This window comes from Trichosporon asahii (genome assembly GCF_000293215.1).
Source record: "Trichosporon asahii var. asahii CBS 2479 unplaced genomic scaffold scaffold00009, whole genome shotgun sequence".
In the NCBI taxonomy this organism is placed as follows: domain Eukaryota; kingdom Fungi; phylum Basidiomycota; class Tremellomycetes; order Trichosporonales; family Trichosporonaceae; genus Trichosporon; species Trichosporon asahii.
The window spans coordinates 1089063-1116841 of record NW_014040915.1 but is presented as its reverse complement, the minus strand read 5'-3'; the positions used below and the strand labels follow the sequence as shown (position 1 = coordinate 1116841).

Sequence of the window (27779 nt, the reverse complement as noted above, 5' to 3'; positions counted from 1 at the left end):
CTCTGCTGCAAGGGAATCTCGGACACGGGTTGATCCATCTTTTCCGAGATGGTTGCGATTATTTGTTCGAAACTCACCCTCACCAACCACCATGAGCCGCAACCTCCGCCTCGCCTCTGGCCTCCGCGTCGCTCCCCGCGCCGTCCCCATGGGTGCGCGTGCCGTCTCGACGACGCCCGGCGAGCCCGCCCCCGCCGCCGGCCCCTCGACCGCTGCGTCTACGTCGGCTGCTTCCCCTGCCGGCAACACTGGAAGGACGACACACTTCGGCTTCCAGACCGTCCCGGAGGAGCAGAAGGAGTCTCTCGGTAAGCTATTCGAGTCCTTTCTAAGCTGACCCATCAGTCGGCGGCGTCTTCTCGTCCGTCGCGTCCAAGTACGACATCATGAACGACTCGATGTCGCTCGGCATCCACCGTCTGTGGAAGGACGACTTTGTGTCGTCGATGCTCCCCCGCCTGCCGCCCAGCGTGCACCGCAACCCCGTGCGTAACGGTTCCGCTGTTCCGGACGGAGAGGCTCCGGCGCCCGAGCCGTTCAAGTGCCTCGATGTCGCCGGAGGAACGGGCGACATTGCGCTTCGACTGCTCGACCGCGCGCGCGAGAAGTTTGGTTCGCGCGACATCGAGGTCGAGGTCGTCGACCTGACCGAGGGCATGCTGCACGAGGGCCGCAAGCGCGTCGCCCAGACGATGTACTACAACACGCCCCAGATCACCTTCACGCACGGCAACGCCCAGGCCCTCCCCGCCCACATCAAGGACAACTCGATCGACCTCTACACCATCGCCTTCGGTATCCGCAACTGCACCGACATCCCCCTCGTCCTCAAGGAGGCGTACCGTGTCCTCAAGCCTGGTGGCCGCATCGGTGTTCTCGAGTTCGGCAAGGTCTCCAACCCCCTTCTCAAGGAGTGAGCTTCAACGGTCGCGAACGTAGCTGACAGAACCCAGGGCCTACCGCCAGTACTCGTTCCAGGTCATTCCCGTCATTGGCCAGGTCATCGCCGGCGACGCCGGATCGTACCAGTACCTTGTCGAGAGCATTGAGCGCTTCCCGTCCCAGCCCGACTTTGCTCAACTCGTCCGCAACGCCGGCTTCGAGACCGGCGCCCTCCGCGAGGGCAAGGGCGGCGCCTGGAAGGACTACACCTTCGGTGTCGCCACCATGTGGACCGGTGTCAAGCCCCTCTAAGTGCGTCTCGTGCGCCTCGCTGTGGCCCGCACCTCTCTTCCTCCCCACCCGCTGATAGACACCGCTTGACAGTAGTCGCTCAATCTCTCACCCTCCTTTCACTCATCCAAAAATCTAAGCTACCCAGCTAGCAGTACACTTCTCGCATGTATCCGAAATTAGACTATATCTCTACTGTCGCTCTATCTGCTCCTGCCGGTCTACTGGGTCAAGCTGAGACGATCGCCGGGGGCGAGGTCCTTGCCAATCCGCGCCTTGTGGATCTTGATCTCCTCCAGCGGCCGGTCGTTGCCGTCCGTTCGCACAGCTTCCAGCCGCTGCACCGTCTTCATGCCCGAGTAGACGCGGCCAAAGATCGTGTGCTTGCCGTCCAGGAAGGGTGTCGGCGCCTGGGTGTTAGCTTCAGCAGTCACAAGCTCCTAGCTGGGAGATGGAACTATGGCCATCCTCGTGGGCGTCCCCGACGAGACCTTCGAGTGAATCAAGAGGGTGCACAGTCGGCCGTTGTCCAGCTGCCGGAAAACAACTTACACAAGTAATGAAGAACTGCGACCCGTTCGTGTTCGGTCCCGAGTTGGCCATGGCGAGGATGCCCGCGCCAACGAAGCGGAGTTCCGGGCTGAGCTCGTCCGCAAACCGCTCGCCGTAGATGCTCGTGCCTCCTCTTCCGGTTCCCGTCGGGTCTCCGCCCTGAATCATGAATCCCTGTGAGTCAGCTGTGTACTCATGTCTGCAAAGCTGTTGCCGAGCGCTCAAATGCTGGACACATCAAGCCAAGAGGGAAGGCGAAGGGTGGAGGCGTGCTCGCCACTCCATAGCCTTGCCCGCTCGTTCGTCCTCTCACAGCAGGTGTGTCGATTGGGAGGACTTGACATACCGGAATAATGCGGTGGAACTGGGGTCAGCTGGGCACAACCAGAGAGCAGCTCACGATGACACCGTTGTAGTACCCTCGCTCAGCGAGCTTGGCAAAGTTCTGGCACGTCTGTTGTCAGCTCAAAGCGATACTTCAACAGCATACCTTGGGCGCGTGAGCCGTGTACAGCTCGACAGTGAAGGATCCCACACTCGTGTCGATCGTGACGTACTGGGGCTCTGGTGTTCGTTCGGGCATCTTTCGTAAGTGATGGGTTGTTCTGTTGTTGGCTGCGCGAGATGTTTTTGTGCACCTGGTCTCCTCGATCGTCATGTTGCACAGGCACGCATTAGGAACAGTCCATTAGCGGAGGCAAACTGGTTACTAAAGATTTCTATTCAAGCGGTTATGCAAGTGACGCACGGCCAGCGGGGGTGGCAAACGGAGCCAAAATTCGGACATGACATGAGACTCCTGGGTTCGGTCTCAGGCTCGCGAGGGATCGAAGGAGGGAGGAACATGACGTCTTTCGGTGCGGCGTCCTCGCTTCTTCGTCACCACACCTTTCACCATGTTCGGCCTAGCGAGTGCTCGCGGCGTCGCGGCCATTCGCGCCGGGAGCCGTCTATCTCCCCAAACTATCGCCTACCTACACTCCGCGTCCATTACTCCTCTCACTATCGCGGCGGCGCCGAAGCCGCGCATCGTCTCGGTCGCAGTCGGCCAGCTCGGTCTCAGGGGCTACGCGACTCAGCAGAATGGCAGCAGCGGAGGCTCGGGTGGATCTGGATCTGGCAGCTCTGGTAGCTCCGGCGGCAAGCATGAGAGCAAGGAGGAGCTCCTGAACCGCCTCACGCGCGAGGCGCGCCAGCGGGGTCGCGCCTTTGACCAGACGCACGACCATGTTGGACCGTTCCCCCTCGGCGTGGGGCCGAGTGGGAGGACGAAGACTTGGAAGCCGTGGGGTGACCTGAACCTGGGTGGAAAGCGTGAGTGCACGGGCGGCGAGGCCGTTAGGCCGGGCGAGCACCTGGGTCTACATCTGCGAGCTGTTCGTGGGAGGAGCTATATGTGCTAAGCACTCGATGTGCCCAGCCTACGCCCTCGAAGGAACAGCTACGGGGAAGTGGGAGCTGACAACAGTCGTTCGCACGGTACGCCAGTCGGGCAACCTTCTCGTCGTGCTCCTCGGCGGCGGTCTCTTCGTCGTGCTCGCGCTTGCGCTCTCGACCGAGCTGTTCGCGAAGAACTCCCCGGCCGTCCTGTACAGCGAGTGCATCGACATGATCCGAGACACGGATGCGCTGTCGCAATTCCTCCTCCCGCCGCTCAAGTTCACGCACTCGCCCAATGCCGCTTCGCCCGTGCGCGGTTCCTCGCCTGTTGTCCATCGCGTCGTCCGCTCCCCCCTGAGCGGGAGGGACCACCTCCTGATCACCTTCTGGGTGCACGGGCGGGGCAAGGACGACCCCGAGCCGAGTCCCGTCCGGCACTGGTTCAAGGAGAAGTGGGACGGATTCTACGCCTGGGCACAGCAGAAGGGCGGCCTCCTCGGTCTCGCGACCGACCCCGATACGCCCGAGCCGGAGGACGAGGAGACGAGCCGCAAACTCGACAAGGAGGCCGAGAAGCAGGAGGGCTGGCTCAAGAGTCTCGCCTCTAGCCTCAGTCTCCGCCCCAAGGGCCAGAAGGCCGCCCCGGCCTTGCCTCCCCCCGGCACGTTCACTATCGGTGAATGCCACGCCGACTACGTCAAGGACGACCAGGGGCAGTACCAGATGCTCTCCCTGCTTGTCGACGTACCCAGCTCACGGGCGAAGAGGCCGTACCAGGCCGTCGTGTACTGGTCTCCGGAGGCGAACCGCGAGGGCCTCGTACCCCGCCGATAAGCAGTCAGCAGTATCAATCTCAAATAAGCATGCAACTGTGCACTTGACCAGGTCCGATATTCGTGTGCATCGGACTATGTACAGACTTCTGAGAGCGCTTACGCCTTCCGCGCATACACAGCGAAGAGCCGCTGCACGTACCGCCCCTCGCCCGCGCTCAGCTGGAGTCAGCTCGCACTACGCCTGCAGCTTACCTCTCGCACACATCCGTCACGCAGCCGCCGCAGCTCCTCCCGCTTGCTGTCCCCATCAAATCGCCTCGCCTCCAGCACACTGCCCATCTGCTCTCCTACTACGGCGCCCAGCACCGTCCCCGCCCTATGCAGCGTGGCGCTCGCTTGCATCAGCGCCGCATCATGCGTGTGCGTACCCTTTCGTCAGTTCTGGAGCGACGCGGCCTCACCACCAGTCATGTACCCGCCGACCGGGCAGCCGACCTCCTGGAAGTAGAATTGGGGAGCGCTGTTGTCAGCTATCGTGGGGGCCTTGAGAAGCTCTACATGATGAGAGAGATGAGGGATGCTGTGACAATACTCACTACGAGCCTGTTGCGGCTACGACCGCGTCGAGCCTTGCGGCGTCGGGCGGATGCGGCGACGGTGACGAGGTCGAACTGGCCGTCTCGGCGATGGCGCGTCGCACGCCCGCGGACCACTTGGCGACACCTGGCGCCGGCGTGCCGTTCACGGACACCTGGGGTCAGCAGCATCGATAAAAACTCACAAAGCTAAGCTCGGCCTCGACGAGGACAAGCAGCCCTCGTGGCTTGAGCAGACGCGTCAGGTTGCGCACCATGTCCGCGTAGCTCGGCACCTCCATCAGCATGCTCTTGACGTGGATCAGGTCTGGTGTCAGTTGCAAGCGAAACTGCCAACTCACCGAAAGTCTCGTCGCCCCATGGGAGGGGAAGCGTCACGTCTGTGGTCAGATTTGGTCACACACGGGAGCGAGCTGTGGTCTCGCAGATTCTTGCTGCACCACTCACCGACAGTGTGGAAGTCCGCGTTGCCGTGCGGTAGCCTCGTACCCTCGAACTGGTCCCAGGCGATGTCGATGCCAATAACATCCGAGTACGGCTGGCGGCGAGCGAGTGAGATGGCCCAAGAGCCAGTGCCGGTGCCGACGTCGAGGATCTTGGAGCGGCGGCCGGAGGCATGTATCTGGTCGAGATGTTGGTGTACGAGCTGGTCGTGCCGGGGATTCAGGAGCGACATATGAATACTGTGCAGCGCCTCGTAGAGGCTGACTCGTCAGACATTGGTGGCGTGGCATCTACTCACTGGTCCTTCTTGAGTGCGGGGATGGCCTCGGGGCCAGCGGGGATGTGTGCGAGCCTCATGGTCGAATGATCTGGGATGCCGCAAGTCGGAGCGAAGTGTAGAGTGTAGAGTGAAGTTGTGTGACAACTGGAATCAACGATGCAGGCTGAGGTGTAAAGGCAAGAGGTGTGGGTGTCGGTGTCCGGGATATATATGTGCCAGTGCAATGTGCCGTGTACCTGGTGGGCTATCGGATATGTGTCGATCGGATGTCTACCTAGCAAGATCGACAGGCCGTGTACTCACGCGTAGCTTGGTTGATCCGTCGATCGCGGTATGATCCACAGCATTCCAGTGCAGCGCTCCTCGCCGAAATACCGCGCAAGTGAGTCCAGACAGGGGACTGTGTCGGGTGGGCAATGAGCAGAGACGAGCAAGCGAGTGGCGAGGATGGATCGCTCGGGCATGCCTCTACGTTAAGTAGGGGGTGATTGATCCCCTCGCCGCTGGCCCGAGTAGACGGACCGGTGCCCGGGTACGGAAGTCCCCATCAGCGAGTGTCCGCAGCAGACTGCAGAGCATGGGCGGAGCTCTGACGGCGAACGTGGGGTGCTGGGTTGGATTGGCACCTGCGCCCAGCGAACGGGGTTCTGCCTGCCGGGCGCCGAGGGCGCTCGACATCGCCACGTAGGGGACGAGGGTTGTACGGCGGAATCTGCCGAGGAGCACTTTCGGACATGTGATGGTCGAAACACGGCACGCGGGCGGTTAACGTCCTGGCTCGCAGATCTGTAGCAGGATCATCAGTTGTGTGAGTCGTCTGAAACGTCAAGCGCTTCTACGGCGTGCCTCGCGGTTGGTGCCGCTTCCTAACTTCCAGCCATGTTGGCGTGTAACGGAGTGAACGCCGGGCGACAGGCGCTCGATCACCCCGCCCCTGCTTGAACTTGCAGTCCCTGTCGGCCCGGAGGCCGAGGGTTTGGCGACAGGCGACGGCGAGGGAAAGCCGTTGAGTTCGTTTGTTGAAGATGTCTGTCAGTAGCTGCGAGTGTCGAGGCAGATCGCCCCCTGTCAGGACACGCTGGGCCAGTGACGCCTACGTCTTGAGTGGCGTCCCTTCATTTAGCGTATGCAGAGGCGGCAAGCACCCCGCTGAAGCCGCGTGAAATGTCTGAGGCGGGGTCTGGTCTGAGATTGACACTCGACATGCAAACTCGTTAATTAATTCAGTTCTGGAAAGGTCTCATCCGGATCGCTCTGTCCGAGACTCAACAACCATCCGGTATCCCGGACTGCCTCTCAGGATGGACACCCGGCGATCGCGAAGATCATCTCCATTCCGCTTTCCGCAAGGCTTTCCAACGGAAAGCTTCGCCCCTGCCGGTGCACTTACTTGAAGCGCCATCATGGCGGAACCCTCCGCAGTCACTACGCGGACGATGCAGGAAAGATCGAGATGCTTTGAAAGAAGAAGCCGTCGTCACTATGCAGCATGCGCAGCAAGCTGGGCTGCGGGCAGCGCGGTATGCCGAACCGGTGGTGACGGGCAATGTGTGCTTGAGAGACACTGCGAGTGGCGAGTGTCTGAGTCGAGTGGGCAAGTCGTCGTCGATCGCAGTCGAGTAAGGAATGCGATCAAAGGTACTCGACATCCAGTCTGCCGCTCAAGAGATCTACTTCGTACTGGTTCAGTTCATCAGTGTACACTGCGAGGCACCACCGCGCTAAGCTGGAAGCTCAATGCCAGGGAAGACCAACTTCTCATTCAAGGACATCAGCTAGCTTTACGATAAAGCCTACCACGCTCCGTTCGGAGAGGTCATGTCTGGGTGCGATCTGCTGCGCCAACGCACGTACCTCCTCCCTGCATCCAGATGTCCAGAGTGGACAGAGCATGGTGAATGCAACCCAGCGATGCGGGTTTGAGAACCACTCATTCAGGCACGTGAGGCTTGCTCGCGGGCGCCGTGAGCCCCGCGGCCAGACGCCTTCCCTATGCCGCAACATTCTTCCCCAAAGAGTCGGTGCCGTGGAGCGAGAAGACAGGGCTCACCGGGGAAACATCAGAAGGCCTTGATCAGTAGTAGACTTCCAGAGTAAGCGTCGTGCAAAGGTGGGGTGGAAAGGAATGAAGGAAGGCTGAGACGTTCATGGCGAGGAAGGGCGCAGTTACAGGGGTGATGTCGGTATGGGGTGATGGAAGGCTCGAAGCGGACTTGCGGTTGATGGCCGAGTACTTGCGCCTTGTCTGATTTCCGATGCGACAGAGTGGGGGTCAAAAGCCATGAGCACACGATAAACTGCGACGCAGAGACGGAATGGAATGGGCAATTCTGATTACGGGACGAGTGGGTGAATGGACGATGGCGACGCGCTGTTGCCACTCGAAAGAGCCCAAACGCGAGCAACGGAGCACGTGACGTTGGCAGTCACCGCAGAGCCCCGCACGCCGACAGCGGAGGGGCCAAGCGGGGAGCAGGCAGGGAGGTGCCTTAAAAGACGGATTAGACATGTCCGGAGACGGCTTAAGAGTAACGGGATAGGACTTTGCTAAATGAGCCTGAATTCACCGTTCTCTTCTTTCACAAGTCATGACTCCCAAAGCATTATCTTTCGTAGCCGGTGTACGCGAACAACGCGATGCAAGCGATGAATCCGACGTCGTGCCTGTGATTTGCAGACAGGCCCGTGGAGTCAGCTGTCAGGTTAGCCGCGGAGCCAAGACTCTGCTCACTCTATCACCTGTGGGCCGGGAATACCGAAATACTCCAGGATGTACACCCGGCACCATTGTGGATACCCTGTCCCTTTGTACCTGCAGAGCCCCGCGCCGCCGCGGCTTGCATAAGCAAAAGATGTCGGGTCCGCCGTCCATCTCTTCCCCATCACTCCAATGCCCTCCCATGCCCTCGACGAGAAACCCGACACCTTGACCCAGAACTCTGTGATCTCGGCGGACGACAAGTCCCAGGTGCTGTTCGACAACAATGAGAAGACTCTGACGCGGACGGCGAGCCAGGCCAGCGGTAACACGCTCGCGAGCCGGCGGAGTCGCGCGAGCCGAGCGAGCCAGGCGCCAAGCCATGCCCCCTCCGACGTAGAGATTGCGGAGGCCCTCGACGCAGGCGTGACCGAGGAGCACATCGACAACGGCGGCGACGAGCTCCCGAACGGCGGCTACGGCTGGGTTGTCGTCGTGTGTATCCTCGCTCTGAACGCTTGTACTTGGGGGTGAGTTTTGCAGACATTACCGGCGGCTTCGGCCCCGGTTCACCTTTGGCATTGTGGCTGACGTACAGTATCAACACAACGTATGGAGTGTTCACGGCCTTCTTCCTGCAGCACAACTACTATGGCGCGTCGCAGCTGCAGTACGCCTTTGTGGGCGGCCTCTCGGCGGCCTTTGCCGTGCTCCAGGGCCCGCTCGCCAACTACCTCACCCGCCTGCTGGGGTACAAGGCCGTGCTGCTCATCGGCGCAGTACTATGTTCGCTGGGCCAGTGTCTCTCGGGCCTTACGCACAGCTTCGGCGCCTTCATCGCGACGCAGGCTATCGTGTTCGGTCTCGGGATGGGCCTGATCCTCGTGCCGTCGGTATGTACCTGAAGTCCGAGATCGGAGTGGAGCTAATAATGGCCAGCAACCCCTCGTCGCGCACTGGTTCGACCGCCGCCTCTCGCTCGCGCAGGGCATCGCGCAGGCAGGGTCTGGTGTCGGCGCCCTCATCTTCTCCAACACGACCCCCGTGCTCATGTACTCGGTCGGTGTCAAGTACACGTACGTGATCAACGGGTGCATCTCGGCGTTCGTCCTCATCACGGCGTCGCTCCTGCTACGCGGAAGGCATGAGCAGGTCCAGGCGCGCCAGGCACCGCTCCAGGTCAGCTTCTTCTGGCACAAGGGATACAAGTGGCTGCTTCTGTGGGCCTTCCTGACGAGTGAGTTCTGTTTGCTTGGCGCAGCCGCTGACGTGCAGTGATGGGCTACTTTATCGCGATCTACACCCTCCCGTCCTACTGCACCTCGGCGCTAGGTATGACGCAGAAGCAGGGTGGCGCCGTGCAATCGATTGTGGCCGCGGGACAGCTTGTGGGGCGACCGATGTGGGGCTTCTTCATGGACCGGTTGGGACGAGTGAACATGGTGATCGTGAGCTACCTGATCTGCGGTGTTGCGACGTTAGCAATCTGGATGCCCGGCCGGACATTCGGCCTCATGGCATTCTACGGTTTCGTGAACGGCGCCTGCTCGGGCACGATCCACAGCGCAGCGACGCCTCTCACGGCTGCGGTTGTTGGCATTCCGGAACTGGCCTCAGCGCTGTCGATCTACTGGCTCACTCTCTCGATCCCAAACCTGATGGGCCAGCCTTTCGGCATCATGCTCGTCGACTACTCGCGCACCCATCTTGGCAGGCATGGGCCGGGCGAATACCAGATCGCGATCGGGTTCTGTGCCGGCCTGTACTTGGCGGCGGCCCTTGCGCTCTTCGGTGTCAAGCACTACTTGCAGGGCAATTGGAAGCTGTGGCAGAAGTCATAGACTTTCGGCCGGACACATGGCCGCACTGCTCGCACAATGTAGAACTGAAGCGGTGCGGAGCCGGGTAACCAGGGACAGCAGTGGGCTGTAGCGGGCTGTAGCTTTCGGGATGCAATGTTATCTGATATACCGCTCGGGCCGCGTCTCAAGACAGAGCGCGAAAGCCAACCGGACGCCATCGCTGCAAGCCTGCTTTTTAAACGAAAGCCTCTTGTTTCATGTCTGGCATCGATACATTCTCTCCCCCATGACTAGACTCCTCACACTCGTTTTACTCTCTGTCGCCGCCACGGCTGTCGCAATTGAGTCGTCCGGCGGCCGCCACTGTGTTTGGGGTGCGTGATGTTGTCCTTCCAAGGCTGACGCCAGATGTCGACCATAACGACTGCTTCGACTCCCTCGCCGAGGCTGAGTTCGCCGAGAAGGCGTACAGTCTCGGACAATGTGTGCTGCGCGCCGACGGATCAACGTGAGTCCGTTGCACCTTGCCGCCGGAGCTAACTCCAGCCACGGCCCACACTGTCCCGAGGCTCACGCCCAGCCGGCGTGCGGTACAGTCGTCCTCGGCAGCTACAACATGGGCATGCACATTGCGTCCATCTTCATCGTCCTCGTTACTTCATTCTTCGGCATCATGCTCCCGACAGTGGCGGGGTGGTTCAAAGGTCCTTCCGTGGCCGACCTTGACTCCGCATCGGTCGGACGAGAGTACGGTGTGTGGGGCTGCGTCTTCTTCTTTGCTCGCCACATTGGCACAGGCATCATTATCTCGACTGCTTTCATTCACCTGCTCTACCACGGCTTCCTCATGTTCTCCGACCCGTGCCTCGGCACATTACACTTCCCTCCGACCGCACCTGCCATCGCTTTAGCTGGCGCCTTCATCACTTTCCTGTTCGACTTTGTCGCAGCCTGGCGCCAGGGTGTTCAGGATGACCGGGACAAGGAGGCGAACGAGGCCTGCAACATCTCCATCGAGACGGCGCAGAGACGCAAGGCTGCCTGGCAGGTCATCCTCCTCGAAGCGGGCATCATCTTCCATTCGGTCATGATTGGTGTCACGCTCGGCGCCGACTCGTCCAGTGCCTGGACGACGCTGCTCCTTGTCATCATCTTCCACCAGCTCTTCGAAGGTGCCGCGTGAGTCCCAGCCCTCGCAGCTCTCCGAGCCACTGAACCACTAGCTGACCCCAGGCTTGGCGCTCGTATTGCTTCTCTGCACTGGCAGACCAAGCTGCACACAATTCTCCAGATCCTGGCTTTCATGCTGATCACGCCCATCGGTATCGCGATCGGTATCGGTGTTCGCCAGTCCTTCTCCGCGAACGGTACGGCCGCTCTCGTGTCAATCGGTATCCTCGACTCGACCTCGGCCGGCATCCTCGTGAGCACTGCCCCCGTTCGATCCCTGACTCCAGCTCTACTCCTCCTTTAAACTTCTGGCGTCCGACTTTGTCGATGGCCCGCTCAAGAATGCGAGCGGTTTCCGCGTCTTCATGGCGTTCGCTTCTCTCCTCACCGGCCTGGTCGTCATGTCCATCCTCGGCCGGTGGGTGTAGACATGTTCCAAAATTCCTGTCGTCAAAACTGTGTCCACTCCTGTGCACATCTTCACTACTGTCTCTACCCTGTCTCCCATCATCTACTCTCTTCAAACTGCCCAATAAGGACACTGTCGTATAACTTCTGCCGCCGAAAGGGGCGACTTCTTCCTCTTCTTCTCTCTGCCAATTAGGACACTGTTAGTAGGCACCAAGATGCCGATTAGCCTTTCCGTACACCTGTTCTTTAGTCTTTCCTCTCAGGTTTGTACAAAACTGTGATTAGTTCACCGCAAGTTCCCCTCCCGATTCCCCGCCAGGCGCTGTTGCCCGCGTCGGAAGTTCCGCGAGGACCCGTAAGTTCCCGACTCTTATGTAGATTAGGTCTCCGATTAGGCCCAAAGGGGCGGGACAATTAAAAAGATAGCAGCAGATCACAAGACTCCAATGCACAAGAATTCGTTCATCCTTATCTTTGGTCGCCTGCCCACCTCTTCGCTACTCACACGACCCCCTCACGCCAGCTCCCCACCATGCCGGCGAAGCTTCGCATTGAGCCTCCGCTCCTCAACGCCGCGTGCCCGTGGGCTTCCGACCTGACCTTCCTCCGCCCGTTGTGGAAGTCTCCCTCCACTGGAGCCATTACGACCCGCACCTCGCTCGTGAACGGGTACCCGCACGACGATGCCGTGAACACGTTCCTATTCTACGACCCATCAGACTCCACATCCTCGACATCTAGGGACCCGCCGGCGTTCCAGCCGTCCTCTGACAGCCTGACGGGCTCGCTGAACTGCTTCGGTCTCAGCCCGCACCCGCTCGCATCTTATCTCGACTTCATCCGAGCACTGGCCAAGGAGCCGAGCGACAAGCTCATCGTCGTGTCCGTCACGGGTGAGACGCCCGAGACGAACGCCGAGGCCGTCCGCCAAGTGATCGCTTTCAGCAAGGAGGTGCCGCTCCGCCTTGCCGTCGAGATCAACCTGTCGTGCCCGAATGTGCCCGGCCGTCCGCCGCCAGCCTACGACGACGGCGAGCTGCGCGCCTTCCTCGCTGCCCTCCCCGACTCCTCGCCCATCCCCATCGGCCTCAAGACAACACCCTACACGCACCCGGGCCAGTTCAGGATGCTCGTCAGCGCCGTCAAGGACAGCGGCAAGATCTCCTTCATCACGGCCGCGAACACGCTCGGCTCCTCCGTCGTCATGACCCCCGAGGGACCCATCTTGCCGTCCGAGGGCGGCTTCGGCGGCCTCGCTGGGCCTGCGATCCACCCGCTCGCGCTCGGCAATGTGGTCAGCTTGAGGAAGATGTTTGACGAAGCTGGCGTCGATATCCAGATCATCGGCGTCGGAGGCGTCGGCGACGCGAACGGGTACAAGCGCATGAGGGCTGCTGGGGCCGACTTTGTCGCGGTCGCGACCGCGCTCGGGAAGCAAGGGCCGAAGGTGTTCGACGACATCAACGCGAAGCTTTAGACTGGGCTGTGGAGATGTATTCTTGGGATCTTGGGCTACGCGACGATGACTCCATTGACGTCCGACACGCTTACCGTGCCCATTGCTACTGGGCGAGACGCCGTCCTACACCTACTGACCATCAACTCGAGAAGTCAGTTGCTCATCTCCTAGCCAACTGACAGCCGAAGTGGTGAGGACAGTTGGTGGTCTGCCTCTTACCCACTACCACACGCCGGCGTGGAGCGCGTTTTGATTTAGAGTTTGGACAGGCGCTCACTCCGCTGATGCCGTCACTGTGACCGATGTGCACCGCGACGCGGAGCCCCTGGCCATCCTGACAACGTTCGATCGCAAGGAAGTTGTCAACAGACTCTCACTCAACCACATGTACATCCACACTCCGTCGTCATGCAGGTCGTCATCATTGGCGGCGGCATGTCGGGCATCTCTACGGCGATCCGGCTCCGCGAGTTCTGCGGTGATCGCGTCGGCATCACTGTGAGTGCTCCCTTCAGTTCTCCGCACCCGAAACTGAGAAGCGGACCCGGGACATTCGGCTGACGGCAGATCCTAGAGAAAGAGTCGGCCCCAGGCGGCGTATGGCGCGACTCGCTCTGGCCCGGTGCGGGCGTCGACGTCCCCATCCACCTGTACAGTCTGTATTCGGATCTCTCGCCAGACTGGGACACAGTATTCGCGAGCCAGCCCGAAGTGCTAGCGTACTGGCACGCCTTGATCGAGAAGCACAATCTGGGCGAGTGCTTTCGGTTCAACGCCGAGTTTCTCAGTTCCTCATGGGACGAGGGCGAGCAGCACCACGCCGTACGAATCCGAGATACGGCCACTGGGACGGAGGAGACGATCCGCGCCAGCGTCCTCGTGTCCGCTGCTGGACCGCTGAGGGTGCCCCGTCTGCCCAAGGTGCCCGGGATCGAGTCGTTCGAGGGCCAGTCCTTCCACAACTTGCGCTGGGACCCCGCCGTCGAGCTCGAGGGGAAACGCATCGCTGTGATCGGGAACGGATCGTCGGGCATCCAACTGGTTGTGAGTTCCGATGATGGGACCCAGCAGCCTACCACGACCAGCTAACATACAGCCCGGCGTCGCCGCACTTCCAGGCGTGAAGTTGACGCACTACGTCCGTTCCGGGGGCTACTTCCCTCCCAAGCGTGAGCTCTCCCGCAGTCGGCACTGACATTAGTTCAACGCACATTCACGGAGTGGGAGAAGTTCTGCTTCAGGTATATCCCCGGCTGGCTGCGGCTGCACCGGTACCGATTGACACGGCAGCTGGACCACCAATGGGCCGTCCGCTCGCTCGACGACAGTCCGTGGCGCGCCGCCGAGGAGCAGAAGATCATCCAGTATCTCCGTCAGACGGCGCCGGAGGCGTACGTCCCCGCCCTAACGCCTGACTTTCGTGAGCTTACCCCACTGTAAGGAGCGCTGACAAGCAGCGCTTGGAGCCAAACGCACAGCGCTAGACTTGGGCTGGCTCGCTTGCCTGCACTGGGAGAATGTGGAGCTCGTCTCGGCCCCCGTAGCACGTATAGGGCCGCGTGGGATTGAGGCGGCCGATGGGGCGCGCGAGCACGACGTCATCATCTACGCGACCGGCGCGGATGTGGCATGGGAGGGTGTCGGGCTAAGTCGTGGCGTGTACGGCGAGTGCGGGCGAGAACTGAGAGAGTACTGGGAAGATTTGGGCGGGCCGCAAGCGTATGCCGGGCTCGCTGTTCCGGGCGTGAGTCTCCCCATTGAGAAGACTGACGCAAGTTTCCAAACTACTTCATCGTTATCGGGCCGAATGCAGTGGCCGGGTCGTGGGGCTGGACATTGGGCGTGCAGTCCCGCGCCATTGCCCAGATTGTGCGGGCCGTGAGTCCTCTTCAGAAGTGCGGGCTGACGATAGATGCTGGACTACGGGTTGACGTCGATGCAGCCCCGCCTTGAACCATTCGTGGCCTATAACGAGAAACTGCAGGAGACACTACGCTCCACCGCTGCTGCCAGTACAGCCACGAATAACTGGTGGCGGACCGCTGAGGGACGGGTCACGGTCGTGAACCCGGTTACGGGGAGGGAGATGAGGCGGCGGGCTTGGAGGCAGCCGATCTGGGAGGACTGGAAGGCGACCCGAGGCGAAGAGGTGGTCGATGTGGCGGGCATCGAGAGGCGGAGACGGCGGAGGAGGGGGTTCTTAGGGTTGGCAGCGTTGGCACTGGGCTTGGGGTTCTGGTACGCTTCATGACGCTGATGTATCGCTGTATTGTATGGTATCTAACGAGTTTGTGACTCTGACAGGGAAGTGCCACAGAAGCCAGAGGACGCCGATCATCGACGATCTTGTCTCACCTGGTCGTCACCTCTGGTCAACAACTACACCCATTCAACTCTTCTCATCATCTTCTCAACGCATCATGTTGACCACCAACGGCAACAGCAAGGTAAGCTACATAGGTGGCGCGACTTAGCTGACACACAGTCCTCAGCCTCAACCACGGCCCCCACCACCTCGGTTCGTCCCTCCCTTCCCACCCCGTACCCTCCTCGTCATCGTCCCAGCTTAAGGTGTTCTTGCCGAAAAGCTGACTGTAGCCTATTCAGCAGCACCCCAACCCCGCCGTCGCCCTGCTGCAAGACGAGATCGCCGCCCTCGAGGCCGCTCTCCCGCCCGAAGTCGCTGCCAACGCCGACCAAATCGTCGCACGCCACATCCGTCTCCTCCACACCTACAATGAGATCAAGGATGGCTCCCAGGCCCTCATTGCCAAGGTGCACCTCCCTCCCTATCACTGCTGTCTGCGCGGTGCACCTTAGCTGACACACAGTACGCCGTCATGACGCACACGACCGTGACTGCCGTGCACCGCGAGCTCGGGCTGAGTCTGACCGAGTAGTGCTGTAGTAGATAGTCAACCGATGCAAGTGATGTGACGATCGCTCCGCACTTCGTGCCCCGCTGCTTAGCTACTACTGCATTCCTATATGCTCTCTACAAGCTTTTTGCGCTGTCCCCTGACTTATGTCAGAGGACGGACACGACGGCACACGCTGTGTGCCTCCGCACCACGCCGCTCGCGTTCGCGCACCGCTTAGGACGAGGCGGACGAGATGAAGAACGACTTGGAGATCGACGAGTCGATGGGCGCGGCGGGCTGGGGGTTGGCCTTGGGGACCTCGGCGTCGCCGTTGGTGATGTAGCCGGGCGAGCCCTGGACGGTCGAGTTGACGAGCGAGATGTCGCCGGCGGGGGCCTCGCCAGAAATGAGCTTCTTCCACGCCTCGTTGCACTCGTGAACAATTTCATGAGCATATTTCTGTAGAGTGCGTCAGTGATATTGTCCACGAGTGTAAGAACATCTGCAAGAGATTGTAGACTGAAAAGGAGTTGGATGGATGGTGGAAGATGAGTTTCGGAGGAGGTGGAGGTGGTTGGCCGGTGGAGGTGCCACAAACGCGGGGCACCCTATTTTAGCGCCAGGCACAAGCCACTAGCGTCAGGCGGTAGAACCTCGGAGATTGTCCGATTTCCGCAGCCTGACGTTTCCGAGAAAACATCCCTCCAGTCCACAACAGCAACAGAACTCACCTTGGGCTTAGCCTCGCCAGAGAAGGCGAAGACGTTCTCGGGCTTTCCGTCAGGGATCTTGTAGATCTGCACCAGAGTCAGTAGGGAACACGACGAAAGAGAGGCAGCGACTTACGCAGAACCACTCCGAGGTGGCACGGATGAGGCCGGGGAGGTGGCGCTCAACGTCCTCAATGTCGTTGAGCTTGGGGGCAAGGGGGTCGTTGACGTCGACGACAATGACCTTCCAGTCGGTCTCACCCTCGTCAAGGAGGGCCATGATACCGAGGACCTTGACCTGCTTGACCTGGCCGACGTAGCCGACAGCCTCACCGATCTCGCAGACGTCGAGGGGGTCGTTGTCACCGTTGGCGCCGGTCTCGGCGTGCTTGGCGTTGGGGTCCTCCCAGGTCTGGGGGAAGGCACCGTAGTTCCAGATGTAACCGTGGTGGGGGAAGCAGTTACGGACGTAACGGAGCTTGCCCTTCTTGGTGTCTTGTTGTCAGTCGAGGTCCTCGCTTAGCGCACAGTGCGGAGTGCTCGCTCCGCTCTCGCATCACTCACCCTGGAGGATGGGGTTGAACTTCTCCTCCTTGGAGATCTCCATCTTGGCGTTGGTCCAGCGGGGAACCTCAACGATCATGTTGAGGATGGTCTGGTCGGCATCGGCGTAGAGGGGGATGTCGCTGTGGGTTAGCTGGGGATGACAACGCTAGCCTGTGGACATTCCGGCAGATAAGAAGGTACTCGGCTGCGTCGAGCTACTGCGATCGCCAGCAAAGTGATCCAGAACTCCTCTGCACTAGCTGCGCACTCTGTCGATGTGTGCCCTTGCTGTGTACCAAACACAGGCGCCCTTTTCCCTTGCTTGATCCGCCGGAAGTCTCTCTCTAGAGTTTGTTGCAAACTCACTGGAAGGGGGAGACGACCTTGCCGTCCTTCTCGAGGAAGACACGGTAGTCGAGGGTGTTGGGTGCGCCGACCTGGCGGGTCTGGTACTCGTTAGCCATGGTGTGTAGCCGTCTGAGGTGAGAAGCGGTGGTGGATAGTCGTCGGATGGCAGAGCCAGACATTAAACGTGGAGTGTGTCGCGGGTGTCGCGGGGGGGTCGGGGGACGTCTGGAAGGGGAATCTTGGGTAAATACGTCCGCGCCGCCGACTTGAAATGGCAATGGGCCGCAGAACCCAATCATAGCCCCGGCTACTCAAGGCGTGCTCGCACCGAGCCGATGCTTTTGGGAATTTGCTCCCGCCTCTATTCAACACTAGGACCACTCAAATCCCCCGATTACCCCAATACACCGCGCCAGATTGCCCCCAACTTTAGGCGAGTGGGTGGTCTCAGATAGCCAGCGAGCGTTTAGACTTTTAAGCAGGGAGGAGGGAGGAGGGGAGCGAGCCACTTGGGGCTGGGGAGAGAGGGGCGATGGGCACCGAGCGCACGGCGTAGCATCCACTGCATGCCTCCTTCTCCTCCTCGTCCTCCGAGCGCCAAGCATGCGCACCCCGGGCTCCGCACACCCCCGCATGCATGCCTCCATTCCCCCCACTCGGACACACAACCCGGCTGCATCCCTCGGTCTTCCGGATGGCTTTCGGTCAAACCTCGGGACACGCCGACTGACCGACTCACCGAACACTGCCCATCTCGCGGACACCACCACTAGAGACACAGATAAGGCCGATCGCGACCGCTCACGTGATACACTTCGAACTCTCCCACGGCTGGTCTGGTGACTGGACTCTCCCACGGTCACACCATCTTGCCTCCGCACCATGACGACGTTGAGGTCATCGAGTCCACCGACAACAAGAGACACCCAGCAAGCACCATGAGTCCGAAAGGCGAGCCTCTCAAGGTCTCCATCGGGGCGCTCGACGAGCTCGACCCCGACACGTTCGACTGGGCCGCTTACCGCGGCACTTACAAAGGTACCTTGCTATCCAATTGACTCCTTAGCTGACACCAGGCCGCGCGCTGATCACCCGACTCGCCGCTATCCCCACTCTCGTCCTCAGCTCCAAGACCAAGCCCTCTCAGAAGGCACTCGCACTCGCCCGTGCAGCGGCTTTGCAGGCTATCCCTGTGCTGAAGGCTGAGACGTGGGACACGCAGCTGTACGGCCGCCTGTGTCGCCAGATCGAGGCGACGCTGACGGGCGCAACTTACGATGAGAGCATGGAGGTGGACGAGGGCGAGGGCCGCGCCGGTCCCGAGGCTGAGGGGGGTCGCGACGTTGCATGGGTTGCTGAGGCGAGCGCTGCCGCGAAGCAGGAGCACCAGCGCCTCCAAGTCGAGCTGAACGGGTATCTCTCCAACCTGATCAAGGAGAGCATTCGAGTGAGTTTAACAAAGCTGCGACGTGCCGGACCAGGGAGCTGATATCAGCTCTCGTACCTTTCCCTCGCGGAACTTGCAATCAAGACGGGCCACCTCGGCGAGGCGCTCAAGTCCTACTCCCAAATGAGGGAGTACTCGTCCGGCCCTGCGCACCAGGTGCAGCTCGGTCTCGGCATCCTCGAGGCCGCTCTCATGTTCAACGACACGACGCCGCTCGCAGGCAACATTAGCAAAGTTGACGCCTCGCTTGACCGTCTCCACCCCGTTTCTTCCACATCCTCCTCCGCAGTCCAGGTCAACGAAGACATGACGGCGACGCAACTGGCGGCGTCGCGCGAGAATGTTGCGCGCAGCCAGGCCGTCCGCCGCAGCGTGACTGCCAAGCTGCGTGTGTCACGTGCGATCCTGGCGCTGGCCGATGGATCGTACGCCACCGCGGTGCGCGAGCTCGCGAACGTCGAGGACGAGGGCGGCCTGGGAGACTGGGAGGGAGCCGCAATCTCGTCGGCAGACATGGCCTTCATCGCCGCCATGGGAGCCCTCGCCTCCCAGAGCCGGGGGTACATCCGCCGCGTCCTCCTTGACCGCGGGAGCTTCCGTGCGGCCCTCGCCGACCGGCCCTGGGTTATCGACCTCGTGACCGCCTTCGTGGACGCGCAGTACGGTGCCGCGCTCCAGCTCGTGCAGCAGGCACAGCCGCACATGCTCCTGAACCCATGGCTGGCGCCTCACGCCGAGGACCTGGCGAAGAAGATCCGCACAAGGGCGCTGGTGCAGTACCTCGAGCCATTTGCTTCGGTGCGCGTCGCGGCCATGGCGGAAGCCTTCAACACGAGCGAGGACGAGATGATGGCCGAACTCTGCAAGCTCGCCGAGGAAGGCACCGTCGACGTGCGCATTGACGCTGTCGATCGCCTCGTTACGATCAGGGAGAGGGATCCGCGCCAGGAGGCGTTCCAGGGCGGCGCGAAGACGGGACAGGATATCGCGAACACGGTCCAGACGGCGCTGTTCAGGATGAGGCTGTGAGTATGAAGCCGGAGGCCGTACGTCCTCAGCATTTTGGTCCGATCCAGCTGGGCTAGCGTGACTCTCGAAGCTGACAGACAGGAAGGAGGCTGGCGTCGTCGTCGACCCGACACCGCCCCAGGCGAAGGAGAGCCGCAAGGAGTGGTGGCGCGAGCACCGTGGTGACCGCAGCGACCGTGACCGCTCCAGCCACGGAGTCGGCGCGGGAGGCGCCCCGCTGCTCGGCGCCCTCAGCTCGTAATGTTGTAAAACGCCAGATGTGCATAGATGTGTATGAAGTGTATCATAAGCGTGACGGATGCGAATGCTGCTCCGGATATGCCGGAAACGATATTAGTTGGATACATATTGACAAGGGCGGGAACTATGATACAAATGGGTGGGAAGTCTGTGGGGTCTAGAGTCCTAATGCAGGAAATGCTTCAAGGTGCTGAGGATGGGACTGAGAGCACGCCATTATCGCGGCTACGGTCCAACAGTCGCCCGAAGGGGTCTGGGCTCATGGAAGTGCGCCCTGTTGACTCGGGGAATGAGGCTCGTCGGCAGCACGATGCGGTTGGCAGCACTGGCGCGCACAAGCGGCCCAGCGGAACGAGACATCTCGCACCGGCATCGCCAGCAGATGACGCCCGTCTCGGTCGCTGGTCGTCCGCATCGTTCGCACTTTGTCGCCATCGCTTGGCGCGCTGCGATCCGTGCTGCGGTCCGTGGAAGGACGGGGCTGGGCGGTGATTATACGTTTGATGGTCGTGGGAAGAGGGGAGAACGTCGGTGGGGGTCGGTACGGGTGGTTCACCCGAGTGATCGAGTGGTCGTGGCTCGGTGTACAACTTTGGTGGAGCGTTTGCTTTTGTGTGAGAGCCGGCTTCAACGCCAAGAGGGCGGCTGCGTCATGTCGATCTTCAGAAGGTCTCGTCGATCAACATCGAGGCAAGTATTTGTACGGATCTGCGAGTTGGTCTTCGATCCCCGAAAAATCTCATCTCGTCCTCCCACCCCGAAACGCTCAGAGGCTGCTGTTGTTACCCAGACTCCCGAGGGCAAGGCTACAAACCCGCCATGATGGGCACGACGTCACTGCTGAGGATCGCCGAAACCTTGCTCCCAGGCCCACCCTACGCCCGGGCCTTGCCCGACGCGATTCTCCTACCGATACGCGACCCGCTGGTACCTGTGCTACCACCCAGCGCGGGTCGCGCGGGGGGCACGCTGCCAGCCCAGTATCGATGATCTCAGATTCTTCCCTGTGGTTCCTTCATCCTCGACGGGCCCTAAGATTGAGATTGCCCGCCGACTCCCTGATCACCGAACTCTTTGGTGCTCGATGCCGAGCGGCTGCATTCCACGGCATGGGCCCAAGGCACGCTTTGGTTGACCCAGGAATAAGCAGCAGAGCAAACACGATCACCACCAGAGCAGAGGGTGTTGCGTCGCGCGCGAGCTGCGGACGCGCTCCGGCTCCACTCTCGTTCCTCCTCTGACTGGCTCTACGCCCGCTCATGAGCTCGGTCTGCCCCTCGGTCTGGGCTGTTTCGGGGCAGCCTATCCCCGACGCTTCAGGCCCGACCCGATGTCCGCCGCCGGCGGTGGCACTTACTGCCTAGCGCTAGCGTTGCCCGGCGTACCTTGTCAATAGCTGCTCACTATGGAGAACTATGGAAGTCGCTGTGGATGTAGTCGGTGCTACGCGTTGATGTGGCGCGTGAACATTCCTTGAACGCCAGTGCCAAGTCGGCTTCGTCACGACTCCATTCCTGTCACCCGCGACACTGGACGTAGCACGGGTAGATCTTGCCCACCTAGTCCACTCAGTGTTGCACTGCTCAATACGAACTGTTCCGCCCACTCAGAGCCAGCCTCCGCGGAAGTCGGGCTCCCTACAATGCAACCTTTCATAGGTCTGGAACGCTGGGTGTGACACAGCGACACCCTGTACCCCGCACAGCGCCTGACATGTGATGGGCATTCGGCTGAGGAGCCCGGGTCAGCTGAAGGTTCGGAATAGCTGAGTGCAAGGCCAAATCTTCATCGGGCTGACAGGCTGCAGTAAGCTATAGTGCAAGAACGAGCTCATCGCTCGCGTCACCAATGATGTGGTGGCGGTCGGGTATACCAAGTGATCGACGGTGCCTTGGTGACCCCGCGGCTGATTCGCCCTGCTTCAGCCCTCAACCACCAATGTAGCTATCCCATTTACCACCCACCAGTCTCACGACCAGTCTTTTGCAGCCGTGCTCATTGGCTCCAGCCTATCCCGGGGACGGGGAAATGACCCCCGAGATAGTGAGATTAGCAGTAGCTACTTCGTCATAACCTCGGTGGCTATGGGCTGTGGGGCCGCTCGCGCCCGTTGTCGGGGAGCTGAGTACCTCGCGTTACTCACCTTTCTCACACTCTGTGGCCCTGTGGGCCGAAGCTGCTTCTTCGGAAGTCCCGAAGTAGCTCCAAAAGCGAATCACAGGAACTGCAAAGCTCAAAAAGAGACCGAGGTGCGGATTGCTCTGCCCGACACACCCTTCCGCATCGTCGCCACACGGGCCACAGGCCAGCTCGGAAGTCTCCTCTTGGACTGCCATACCGACACCGTTCGGCAAAGGAGAACATAATCTGCGTCGTGCAGAGCCAGTGAGGACTTGGAGCAACTCGTTTCCTGCAATTCGCTGGAATCCTGACGCCTCCTGAGCCTGGGCGCTCTCTCGCTTTCGTGATCCAATCACAAGGCCACTTAGCTCAGTTGGTTAGAGCGTATGCTTAACATCTCGAAGATCTACGCATAAGGTCGGCGGTTCGACCCCGCCAGAGGTCATCTTTTTCCTTCTCTGAGCGTCTGCAAGTGGTCTGAAGACTTGTGCTCTCGCAAAAAGTTTGCTGGCAGTGTTGGATGAGGTGGTATTATCAAGTGCCACGGATGATACCTCGAGATAAGGAGCTTGGATTTTCCGAGATCACTACCGCGGCTACTTGACATCATTTGCTTCCGTCTGACGTTCACGTGACCATTATCACGTGGGAGACCGAGGAAGGCGACCTCCACCAGGCACTGGTGACTTCATGAGCTGAAGCAAGCACCTTTGTCAACATTCGACTTTCTCCTGCGATCATGTCTTCCTCGCTCGATGCGCCTGCGGGCGTCACCCGCCCGATTGTCTTCTTCGATATTACCATCGGCGACACACCGGCCGGACGCATCAAGATGGGTGAGTAGCTGGCGATTGTGTGGTAAAGCTGACAAACAGAGCTCTTCAGCGACATCACGCCCAAGTAAGTTAGGGTTAGCTCGACGATAACTGACCTCAGGACGGCGGAGAACTTCAGGCAGCTCTGCACTGGAGAGCACAGGTGAGCTTACTCGTTGCGGCTACATCTGACAGCAGGGTGAACCAGGTTCCGCAGGGATACAAGAAGGCGACCTTCCACCGGTAAGCTCGGAGCAGTTGCGTCTTAGCTAACAACAGTGTGTGCGTAATAGCTACCAGCGTCCCGCAAGTTAGCTGACCTCAGTATCCCGCAGTTCATGTGTCAGGGAGGAGACTTCATCCGTCACGACGGCACGGGCACGTTCTCCATCTACGGCCCGCAATTCGACGATGAGAACTTCGAGGTCAAGCACAATTCGCCCGGCCTGCTGTCCATGGTGCGTAGAACTGCTGAAGCGGGCCGTATCAGCTGACAGGACAGGCCAACTCGGGACCGAACACGAACGGATGCCAGTTCTTTATCACGACGGCGCCGGCCAACTTCCTTGACGGCAAGCACACCGTCTTCGGACGTGTCATTGACGGCCTCCTCACCGTGCGCAAGATTGAGAACACGCCGACAGGCGCGAACAACCGGTGAGTGATCAGCTTCCCACTCTTCTTGTGTGCTTCAAGCTGACATTCAGCCCGAAGCTGACGGTGCGGATAGCGGAGTGCGGCGAGATGTAAGATGTAGAGACTATATGAATGATACATGACAAGCTATCCGAGACCGACGTATCCGGCTGCGCGACCCATTGTCGTCTTCTCGAACAGCTCGCTCGTGACCTGCGCCAGGAAGCCGGGGATACTTTGCCGCTCGGCGACCCAGAAATCGCGCGCCTCCTCCAACCCTCGCGCGAGCCCTCCGCTCATCTGCATCGTACCGAAATGTCCCTCTTGCGACGTGAACTTGAGGGTGAGACCCATCCGACCCTTCGGCGCATACATGGACGCGAGCCGGATGTCGTGCCCATTGTCGTCGAACTTGATTCGCCACCCAAGGAGCGAGTGGACAGCGTCGAGGATCTCGCGAGATTTTATACCGAAGATCTGAAGTCAGCTACTTGAACAAAATAACAGCCCTCCAGAGGGCCAAGGGGTAGAAATCAGCCAACTCACCTCTTTCAGACGCTGGAGACGCTTTTCGTGATTGACTTTCATGTCGTCCCTCTCCTGCACGAGCTTCTCGTACACCATCAGCGGGACGGCCTCGCCGGCGCCGGCCAGTCTCTCGAGCAGCGCCGCGTTCTCCGCCTTGAGCTCCTCGAGCTGCTGTGCGCGCACCGCCTTCACCTTCGCGGCCGGGTTGGCAGCGAGCTCGAGGCATCGCTCGCGGGCAGGGTTGAACTCGCCAGATGCGACGCGCTTCATGAGCTCGGTCACCTCGCCGTCTAATGTTGAGTTTGCGGCATTCAGCTCCTCGATCGTGCTGTTCAGCGTCTCGATTTCTGTCGTCAGCTCGTGCTCGTGGTAGCGGCAGCGGAGAGGCAAGTGCCCCATTAGGAGAACTCACCGGACTGAAGTGCCTTGCAGCGCTCCTGCTCGTCCTCGAGCTCTGAACGCTTCACGAGCCCCTTTCCGCCTGCAAGGCGAGTCTCGAGGTCGCGCGAGTCCCGAGACATCTCCTCCAGCTGCTGCTTGTACTCTTCCAGCAGACGTTCCAGGTCCTTCACTCGCTGCGGGTCGGCGCCGCCCGATGAAGCGCCGAGACCGTGGCGCACAGCCTCGAGCTCCTTGCGCACCAGCTCCTCCCGCAGTTCAGCCGACTTGCAGCGCTCCTGGGCCCATCGCAGCTCTCGCTCTGCCTCCTCTGCCCGCTTGGACAGCGTGAATGACGCCTGCTGGGAGTCGGATGCGAGGCGCGACAGTCGATCGTGCAGACTCTCATTCTGCGCCTTCTCTGCCGCCAGCTGCGATTCCGTTTCGCGATGTAACTGCGACAAAGCCTCGAGGCGGCTGTTCAGGGACGCGGCCTCCTCTGAGGAAGTCGACGAGGAAGACTGCGTCAGGGTGCTGCCATGTCAGTTACAGTGCGCTTCGGAAAACTCACTCGACCTCGCGACGGGCTCGCTCCAGCTGTTCGTTCAGACTGCGGATTTCGGCACGGAGAGATCGCTCCAGTTCCTTCGAGGAACGGTCAGCCGACTGCGAGTCCTTCTTGTACTGGCGCAGCTCGGAAACCTCGCTCTGCAGCTCGTCGTTGGACTTTTGGAGGGCGACAACGTTCTGTGCTTGCCCTGCACGTTAGCTGTGCAGCAAATGGAGTAGCTCAAAACCCACTCTTAAGCTCCCTACGAACGACTTCTTCTCCCTTGCGGTCGTTCTCGGCGTCGCGGTGAGCCCGCTCCCGTTCCTCAGACCGCCGCTTCTCCTCCTTAAGCTGGATTGAGAGCTCCTCCGCCTTCTTCTTGTAGCTCCGCAACTTGTTAACGTCTCCTTCCAGCTCCTCAATGCGGCCATTCAAGACCTCATCCAGACCCTGGTACTCCTGTTTCAAAGACGTGTGCTGTGCTGACAGCATAGTGTACTTGCCATGCACTTCGGAGAGCTCGGCGGTCGACTCGGTCGCCTTTCGGCGCTCCTTGTTCAGCTGCTCGACCAGGCGTTTCTGATGTTAGCTACATGACGAGCTCTTCGTAGCTTCAAGACCCACTTTCTCTTGCGCCCATGCTCGCTCCCGTTCCTCGCCGATCTGCTTCTCGTGTGTCTCTCCCTCGAGCAGGATTCGTCGCTCATTCGTGAGCGTTTCGATACGTATCCGCTGGTCCTCCACCTCCTGATCACGTTGGCGAATCCGCTTCTCGAGCTCCAAGACCTTGCGTTCGAGGTTGTTTTGCTTCGAGACAGACTGCGTCAAAGCTCGTCGAGTCGCAACGGGGTCTAATGTCAGTCCGACATTCGTTGTCCGGTCGGTACTCACCTTCGCTGAGGGAAGCCTCGCCCGCTGGCCGCTTGCCTAGTGTCGACGTCGGGCGGAAGCTGGACCTCACAGACGGGATCCTGGAGCCGACTGGTGGTGTTCTGCTCATGGCCGTACGTGTTGTGCAATGTGAGGGAAGGCAGGGGCGAGGGCCGAAGTTACATCACTATAGGGATGCAGAACAACAACAGTCACCCAGACCGTATTACGTAACATGCGACGTCTCAGGGGCACGTGCGGGGCCAAGCTTTGAGATTTCGGAAAGTGGAGGGTAGACATTTTCTGAATCTCGGACCGCCTCTGCTGCATCATCACTCATCACCGCGACGATCATGGCGACCAACGACGCGCACGCCAACATCCTCACGCCCTCTGAGGCCATTCCCGAGAATGCCGTTCATGTCAAGGGTCCCGACCTCTCGAACCGCATCGACCTCACCAGCCTCCTCAAGGCGTACGAGACCATCGGCTTCCAGGCCACCGGCCTTGCTCGCGCGATCGAGGTCGTCGACGAGATGGTAAGCTTCGCTCTTTCTCCCAGTATTAGCTGACTTTTTAGCGCAAGCAGCGCGAGAACTCAGAGCAGCCTCTGACGCTGTTCCTCGGCTACACCTCGAACCTGATCTCTTCCGGTCTCCGCGAGATCATCCTCTTCCTCGCCAAGCACAAGCTTGTCGACGCTCTTGTGACCACCGCCGGTGGTGTCGAGGAGGACTTTGTCAAGTGTCTTGGTTCGACCATCCTTGGTGATTTCCACCTCGCCGGCGCTGATCTCCGCAAGAAGGGTCTCAACCGCATCGGCAACCTGCTCGTGCCTAACTCGAACTACTGCTCGTTCGAGGACTGGATCATGCCGATCCTCGACCAGATGGTCAAGGAGCAGGAGGGCGAGGAGAAGGTCAAGTGGACTCCTAGCAAGGTCATCAACCGCCTTGGAAAGGAGATCAACAACGAGGAGAGCGTCTACTACTGGTGCTGGAAGGTGAGCTTCCAGGACCCGCGATCGCGAGCTGATCTCAGAATGACATCCCCGTGTTCTGCCCTGCGCTCACCGATGGCTCGCTCGGAGACATGATGTACTTCCACACGTACAAGGCCGACCCTGCCCCGCTCAACGTTGACATCGTCGGCGACATCCGCCGCCTCAACGACATGAGCGTCAAGGCTAAGCAGGCTGGCATGATCATCCTCGGCGGCGGTGTGTGCAAGCACCAGATTGCCAACGCCATGCTTTTCGTGAGTTCGATATGCAAGTGGACGGAAACTAACGCTCAGCGCAACGGTGCCGACTACGCCGTTTACATCAACACCGGCCAGGAGTACGATGGCTCTGACTCTGGAGCCCGTCCCGACGAGGCCGTGTCATGGGGCAAGATCCGTGCCAACGCCCAGAGCGTCAAGGTGAGCTGGTGTTCGCACTTCCTAGCTGACCAGTCAGGTTTACGCCGATGCCACTCTCGTCTTCCCTCTGATCGTCGCCAGCACCTTTGGCAAGGCTCACTGGGAGGCCACTGGCCAGGCCTAGAAAGCTGTAGACATCTAGAACTAAATACCTTGCATATAGATATACCCATTGCACCATGCAAACTACTCTTGGATTCTCAGGTGCTCTCTGCGGCCGTCGTCGACTGAGGCTTTCTTAAATCGCCGGACTCGGTGACGTACGCCGAGACACGTCAGATCGGGTTTCACAGTCCGAGGCAGTGATAGTGTAGAGCGGCCCGAAATAGAGCACCAATGCAGTCTCAGCTGGCGGACAGGAAACGCAAACACTGGCGATGCTATGCATGACTGTGTTCGGGAGCGTGCGAAGTGTATGAATAAAGGGTCGCTGCTGATAATATTGATTATTGATGTGAATGCTAATCAGTTAAGGATTCTCGGCGGCTCGGTCAATCCTTGTTCCTCGCGTGGAGTGCGGGAGGTCGACTGCCGCCA

The 27779-nt window shown here is 60.2% G+C and overlaps 13 protein-coding genes and 1 non-coding gene across 14 annotated transcripts; 10 read left to right on the top strand and 4 right to left on the bottom strand.

The window, feature by feature from the left end:
* Nucleotides 1-91: 91 nt before the first annotated feature.
* On the top strand, nt 92-1194 carry A1Q1_07197 (ubiquinone biosynthesis methyltransferase; the record flags this gene model as incomplete). The annotated part of the gene is made up of 3 exons (XM_014327433.1): nt 92-152; nt 346-913; nt 954-1194. 3 exons carry the CDS (start codon nt 92-94, stop codon nt 1192-1194), a joined length of 870 nt encoding a protein of 289 aa, XP_014182908.1.
* A 200-nt stretch (nt 1195-1394) lies between these two features.
* A1Q1_07196 (cyclophilin-like peptidyl prolyl cis-trans isomerase) lies at nt 1395-2308 on the bottom strand (the record flags this gene model as incomplete). Its single annotated transcript, XM_014327432.1, has 4 exons — nt 1395-1583; nt 1726-1899; nt 2126-2170; nt 2216-2308. 4 exons carry the CDS (start codon nt 2306-2308, stop codon nt 1395-1397), a joined length of 501 nt encoding a protein of 166 aa, XP_014182907.1.
* A 313-nt stretch (nt 2309-2621) lies between these two features.
* On the top strand, nt 2622-3939 carry A1Q1_07195 (uncharacterized protein; the record flags this gene model as incomplete). The annotated part of the gene is made up of 2 exons (XM_014327431.1): nt 2622-3039; nt 3146-3939. 2 exons carry the CDS (start codon nt 2622-2624, stop codon nt 3937-3939), a joined length of 1212 nt encoding a protein of 403 aa, XP_014182906.1.
* Nucleotides 3940-4666: 727 nt separating this feature from the next.
* A1Q1_07194 (uncharacterized protein) lies at nt 4667-5278 on the bottom strand (the record flags this gene model as incomplete). Its single annotated transcript, XM_014327430.1, has 4 exons — nt 4667-4767; nt 4819-4857; nt 4925-5160; nt 5220-5278. 4 exons carry the CDS (start codon nt 5276-5278, stop codon nt 4667-4669), a joined length of 435 nt encoding a protein of 144 aa, XP_014182905.1.
* A 2813-nt stretch (nt 5279-8091) lies between these two features.
* A1Q1_07193 (uncharacterized protein) lies at nt 8092-9740 on the top strand (the record flags this gene model as incomplete). The annotated part of the gene is made up of 4 exons (XM_014327429.1): nt 8092-8429; nt 8498-8792; nt 8839-9136; nt 9175-9740. The coding sequence occupies 4 exons, from the start codon at nt 8092-8094 to the stop codon at nt 9738-9740; spliced, it is 1497 nt and encodes a 498-aa protein (XP_014182904.1).
* Nucleotides 9741-10182: 442 nt separating this feature from the next.
* A1Q1_07192 (uncharacterized protein) lies at nt 10183-11175 on the top strand (the record flags this gene model as incomplete). The annotated part of the gene is made up of 2 exons (XM_014327428.1): nt 10183-10880; nt 10935-11175. The coding sequence occupies 2 exons, from the start codon at nt 10183-10185 to the stop codon at nt 11173-11175; spliced, it is 939 nt and encodes a 312-aa protein (XP_014182903.1).
* Nucleotides 11176-11814: 639 nt separating this feature from the next.
* Nucleotides 11815-12759, top strand: A1Q1_07191 (uncharacterized protein; the record flags this gene model as incomplete). The annotated part of the gene is made up of 1 exon (XM_014327427.1): nt 11815-12759. The coding sequence occupies one exon, from the start codon at nt 11815-11817 to the stop codon at nt 12757-12759; it is 945 nt and encodes a 314-aa protein (XP_014182902.1).
* Nucleotides 12760-13149: 390 nt separating this feature from the next.
* Nucleotides 13150-15561, top strand: A1Q1_07190 (uncharacterized protein; the record flags this gene model as incomplete). The annotated part of the gene is made up of 11 exons (XM_014327426.1): nt 13150-13239; nt 13309-13785; nt 13838-13910; nt 13963-13982; nt 14032-14161; nt 14220-14485; nt 14590-14619; nt 14684-14979; nt 15046-15188; nt 15234-15259; nt 15349-15561. The coding sequence occupies 11 exons, from the start codon at nt 13150-13152 to the stop codon at nt 15559-15561; spliced, it is 1764 nt and encodes a 587-aa protein (XP_014182901.1).
* Nucleotides 15562-15836: 275 nt separating this feature from the next.
* Nucleotides 15837-17322, bottom strand: A1Q1_07189 (inorganic diphosphatase; the record flags this gene model as incomplete). The annotated part of the gene is made up of 5 exons (XM_014327425.1): nt 15837-16061; nt 16334-16399; nt 16449-16807; nt 16877-16998; nt 17225-17322. 5 exons carry the CDS (start codon nt 17320-17322, stop codon nt 15837-15839), a joined length of 870 nt encoding a protein of 289 aa, XP_014182900.1.
* Nucleotides 17323-18144: 822 nt separating this feature from the next.
* Nucleotides 18145-19923, top strand: A1Q1_07188 (cop9 signalosome complex subunit 1; the record flags this gene model as incomplete). The annotated part of the gene is made up of 4 exons (XM_014327424.1): nt 18145-18244; nt 18283-18653; nt 18702-19678; nt 19764-19923. The coding sequence occupies 4 exons, from the start codon at nt 18145-18147 to the stop codon at nt 19921-19923; spliced, it is 1608 nt and encodes a 535-aa protein (XP_014182899.1).
* Nucleotides 19924-22401: 2478 nt separating this feature from the next.
* A1Q1_t196 lies at nt 22402-22488 on the top strand. Its single transcript has one exon. It is a non-coding gene; the product is annotated as a tRNA-Val (tRNA).
* Nucleotides 22489-22782: 294 nt separating this feature from the next.
* On the top strand, nt 22783-23576 carry A1Q1_07187 (uncharacterized protein; the record flags this gene model as incomplete). Its single annotated transcript, XM_014327423.1, has 7 exons — nt 22783-22879; nt 22929-22943; nt 22998-23021; nt 23067-23101; nt 23152-23316; nt 23361-23515; nt 23573-23576. 7 exons carry the CDS (start codon nt 22783-22785, stop codon nt 23574-23576), a joined length of 495 nt encoding a protein of 164 aa, XP_014182898.1.
* A 65-nt stretch (nt 23577-23641) lies between these two features.
* Nucleotides 23642-25950, bottom strand: A1Q1_07186 (mitotic spindle checkpoint-related protein; the record flags this gene model as incomplete). Its single annotated transcript, XM_014327422.1, has 7 exons — nt 23642-23971; nt 24041-24369; nt 24435-24877; nt 24972-25152; nt 25202-25511; nt 25575-25801; nt 25842-25950. 7 exons carry the CDS (start codon nt 25948-25950, stop codon nt 23642-23644), a joined length of 1929 nt encoding a protein of 642 aa, XP_014182897.1.
* A 223-nt stretch (nt 25951-26173) lies between these two features.
* On the top strand, nt 26174-27366 carry A1Q1_07185 (deoxyhypusine synthase; the record flags this gene model as incomplete). The annotated part of the gene is made up of 4 exons (XM_014327421.1): nt 26174-26359; nt 26410-26823; nt 26937-27242; nt 27280-27366. 4 exons carry the CDS (start codon nt 26174-26176, stop codon nt 27364-27366), a joined length of 993 nt encoding a protein of 330 aa, XP_014182896.1.
* Between the last annotated feature and the right edge of the window lie 413 nt (nt 27367-27779).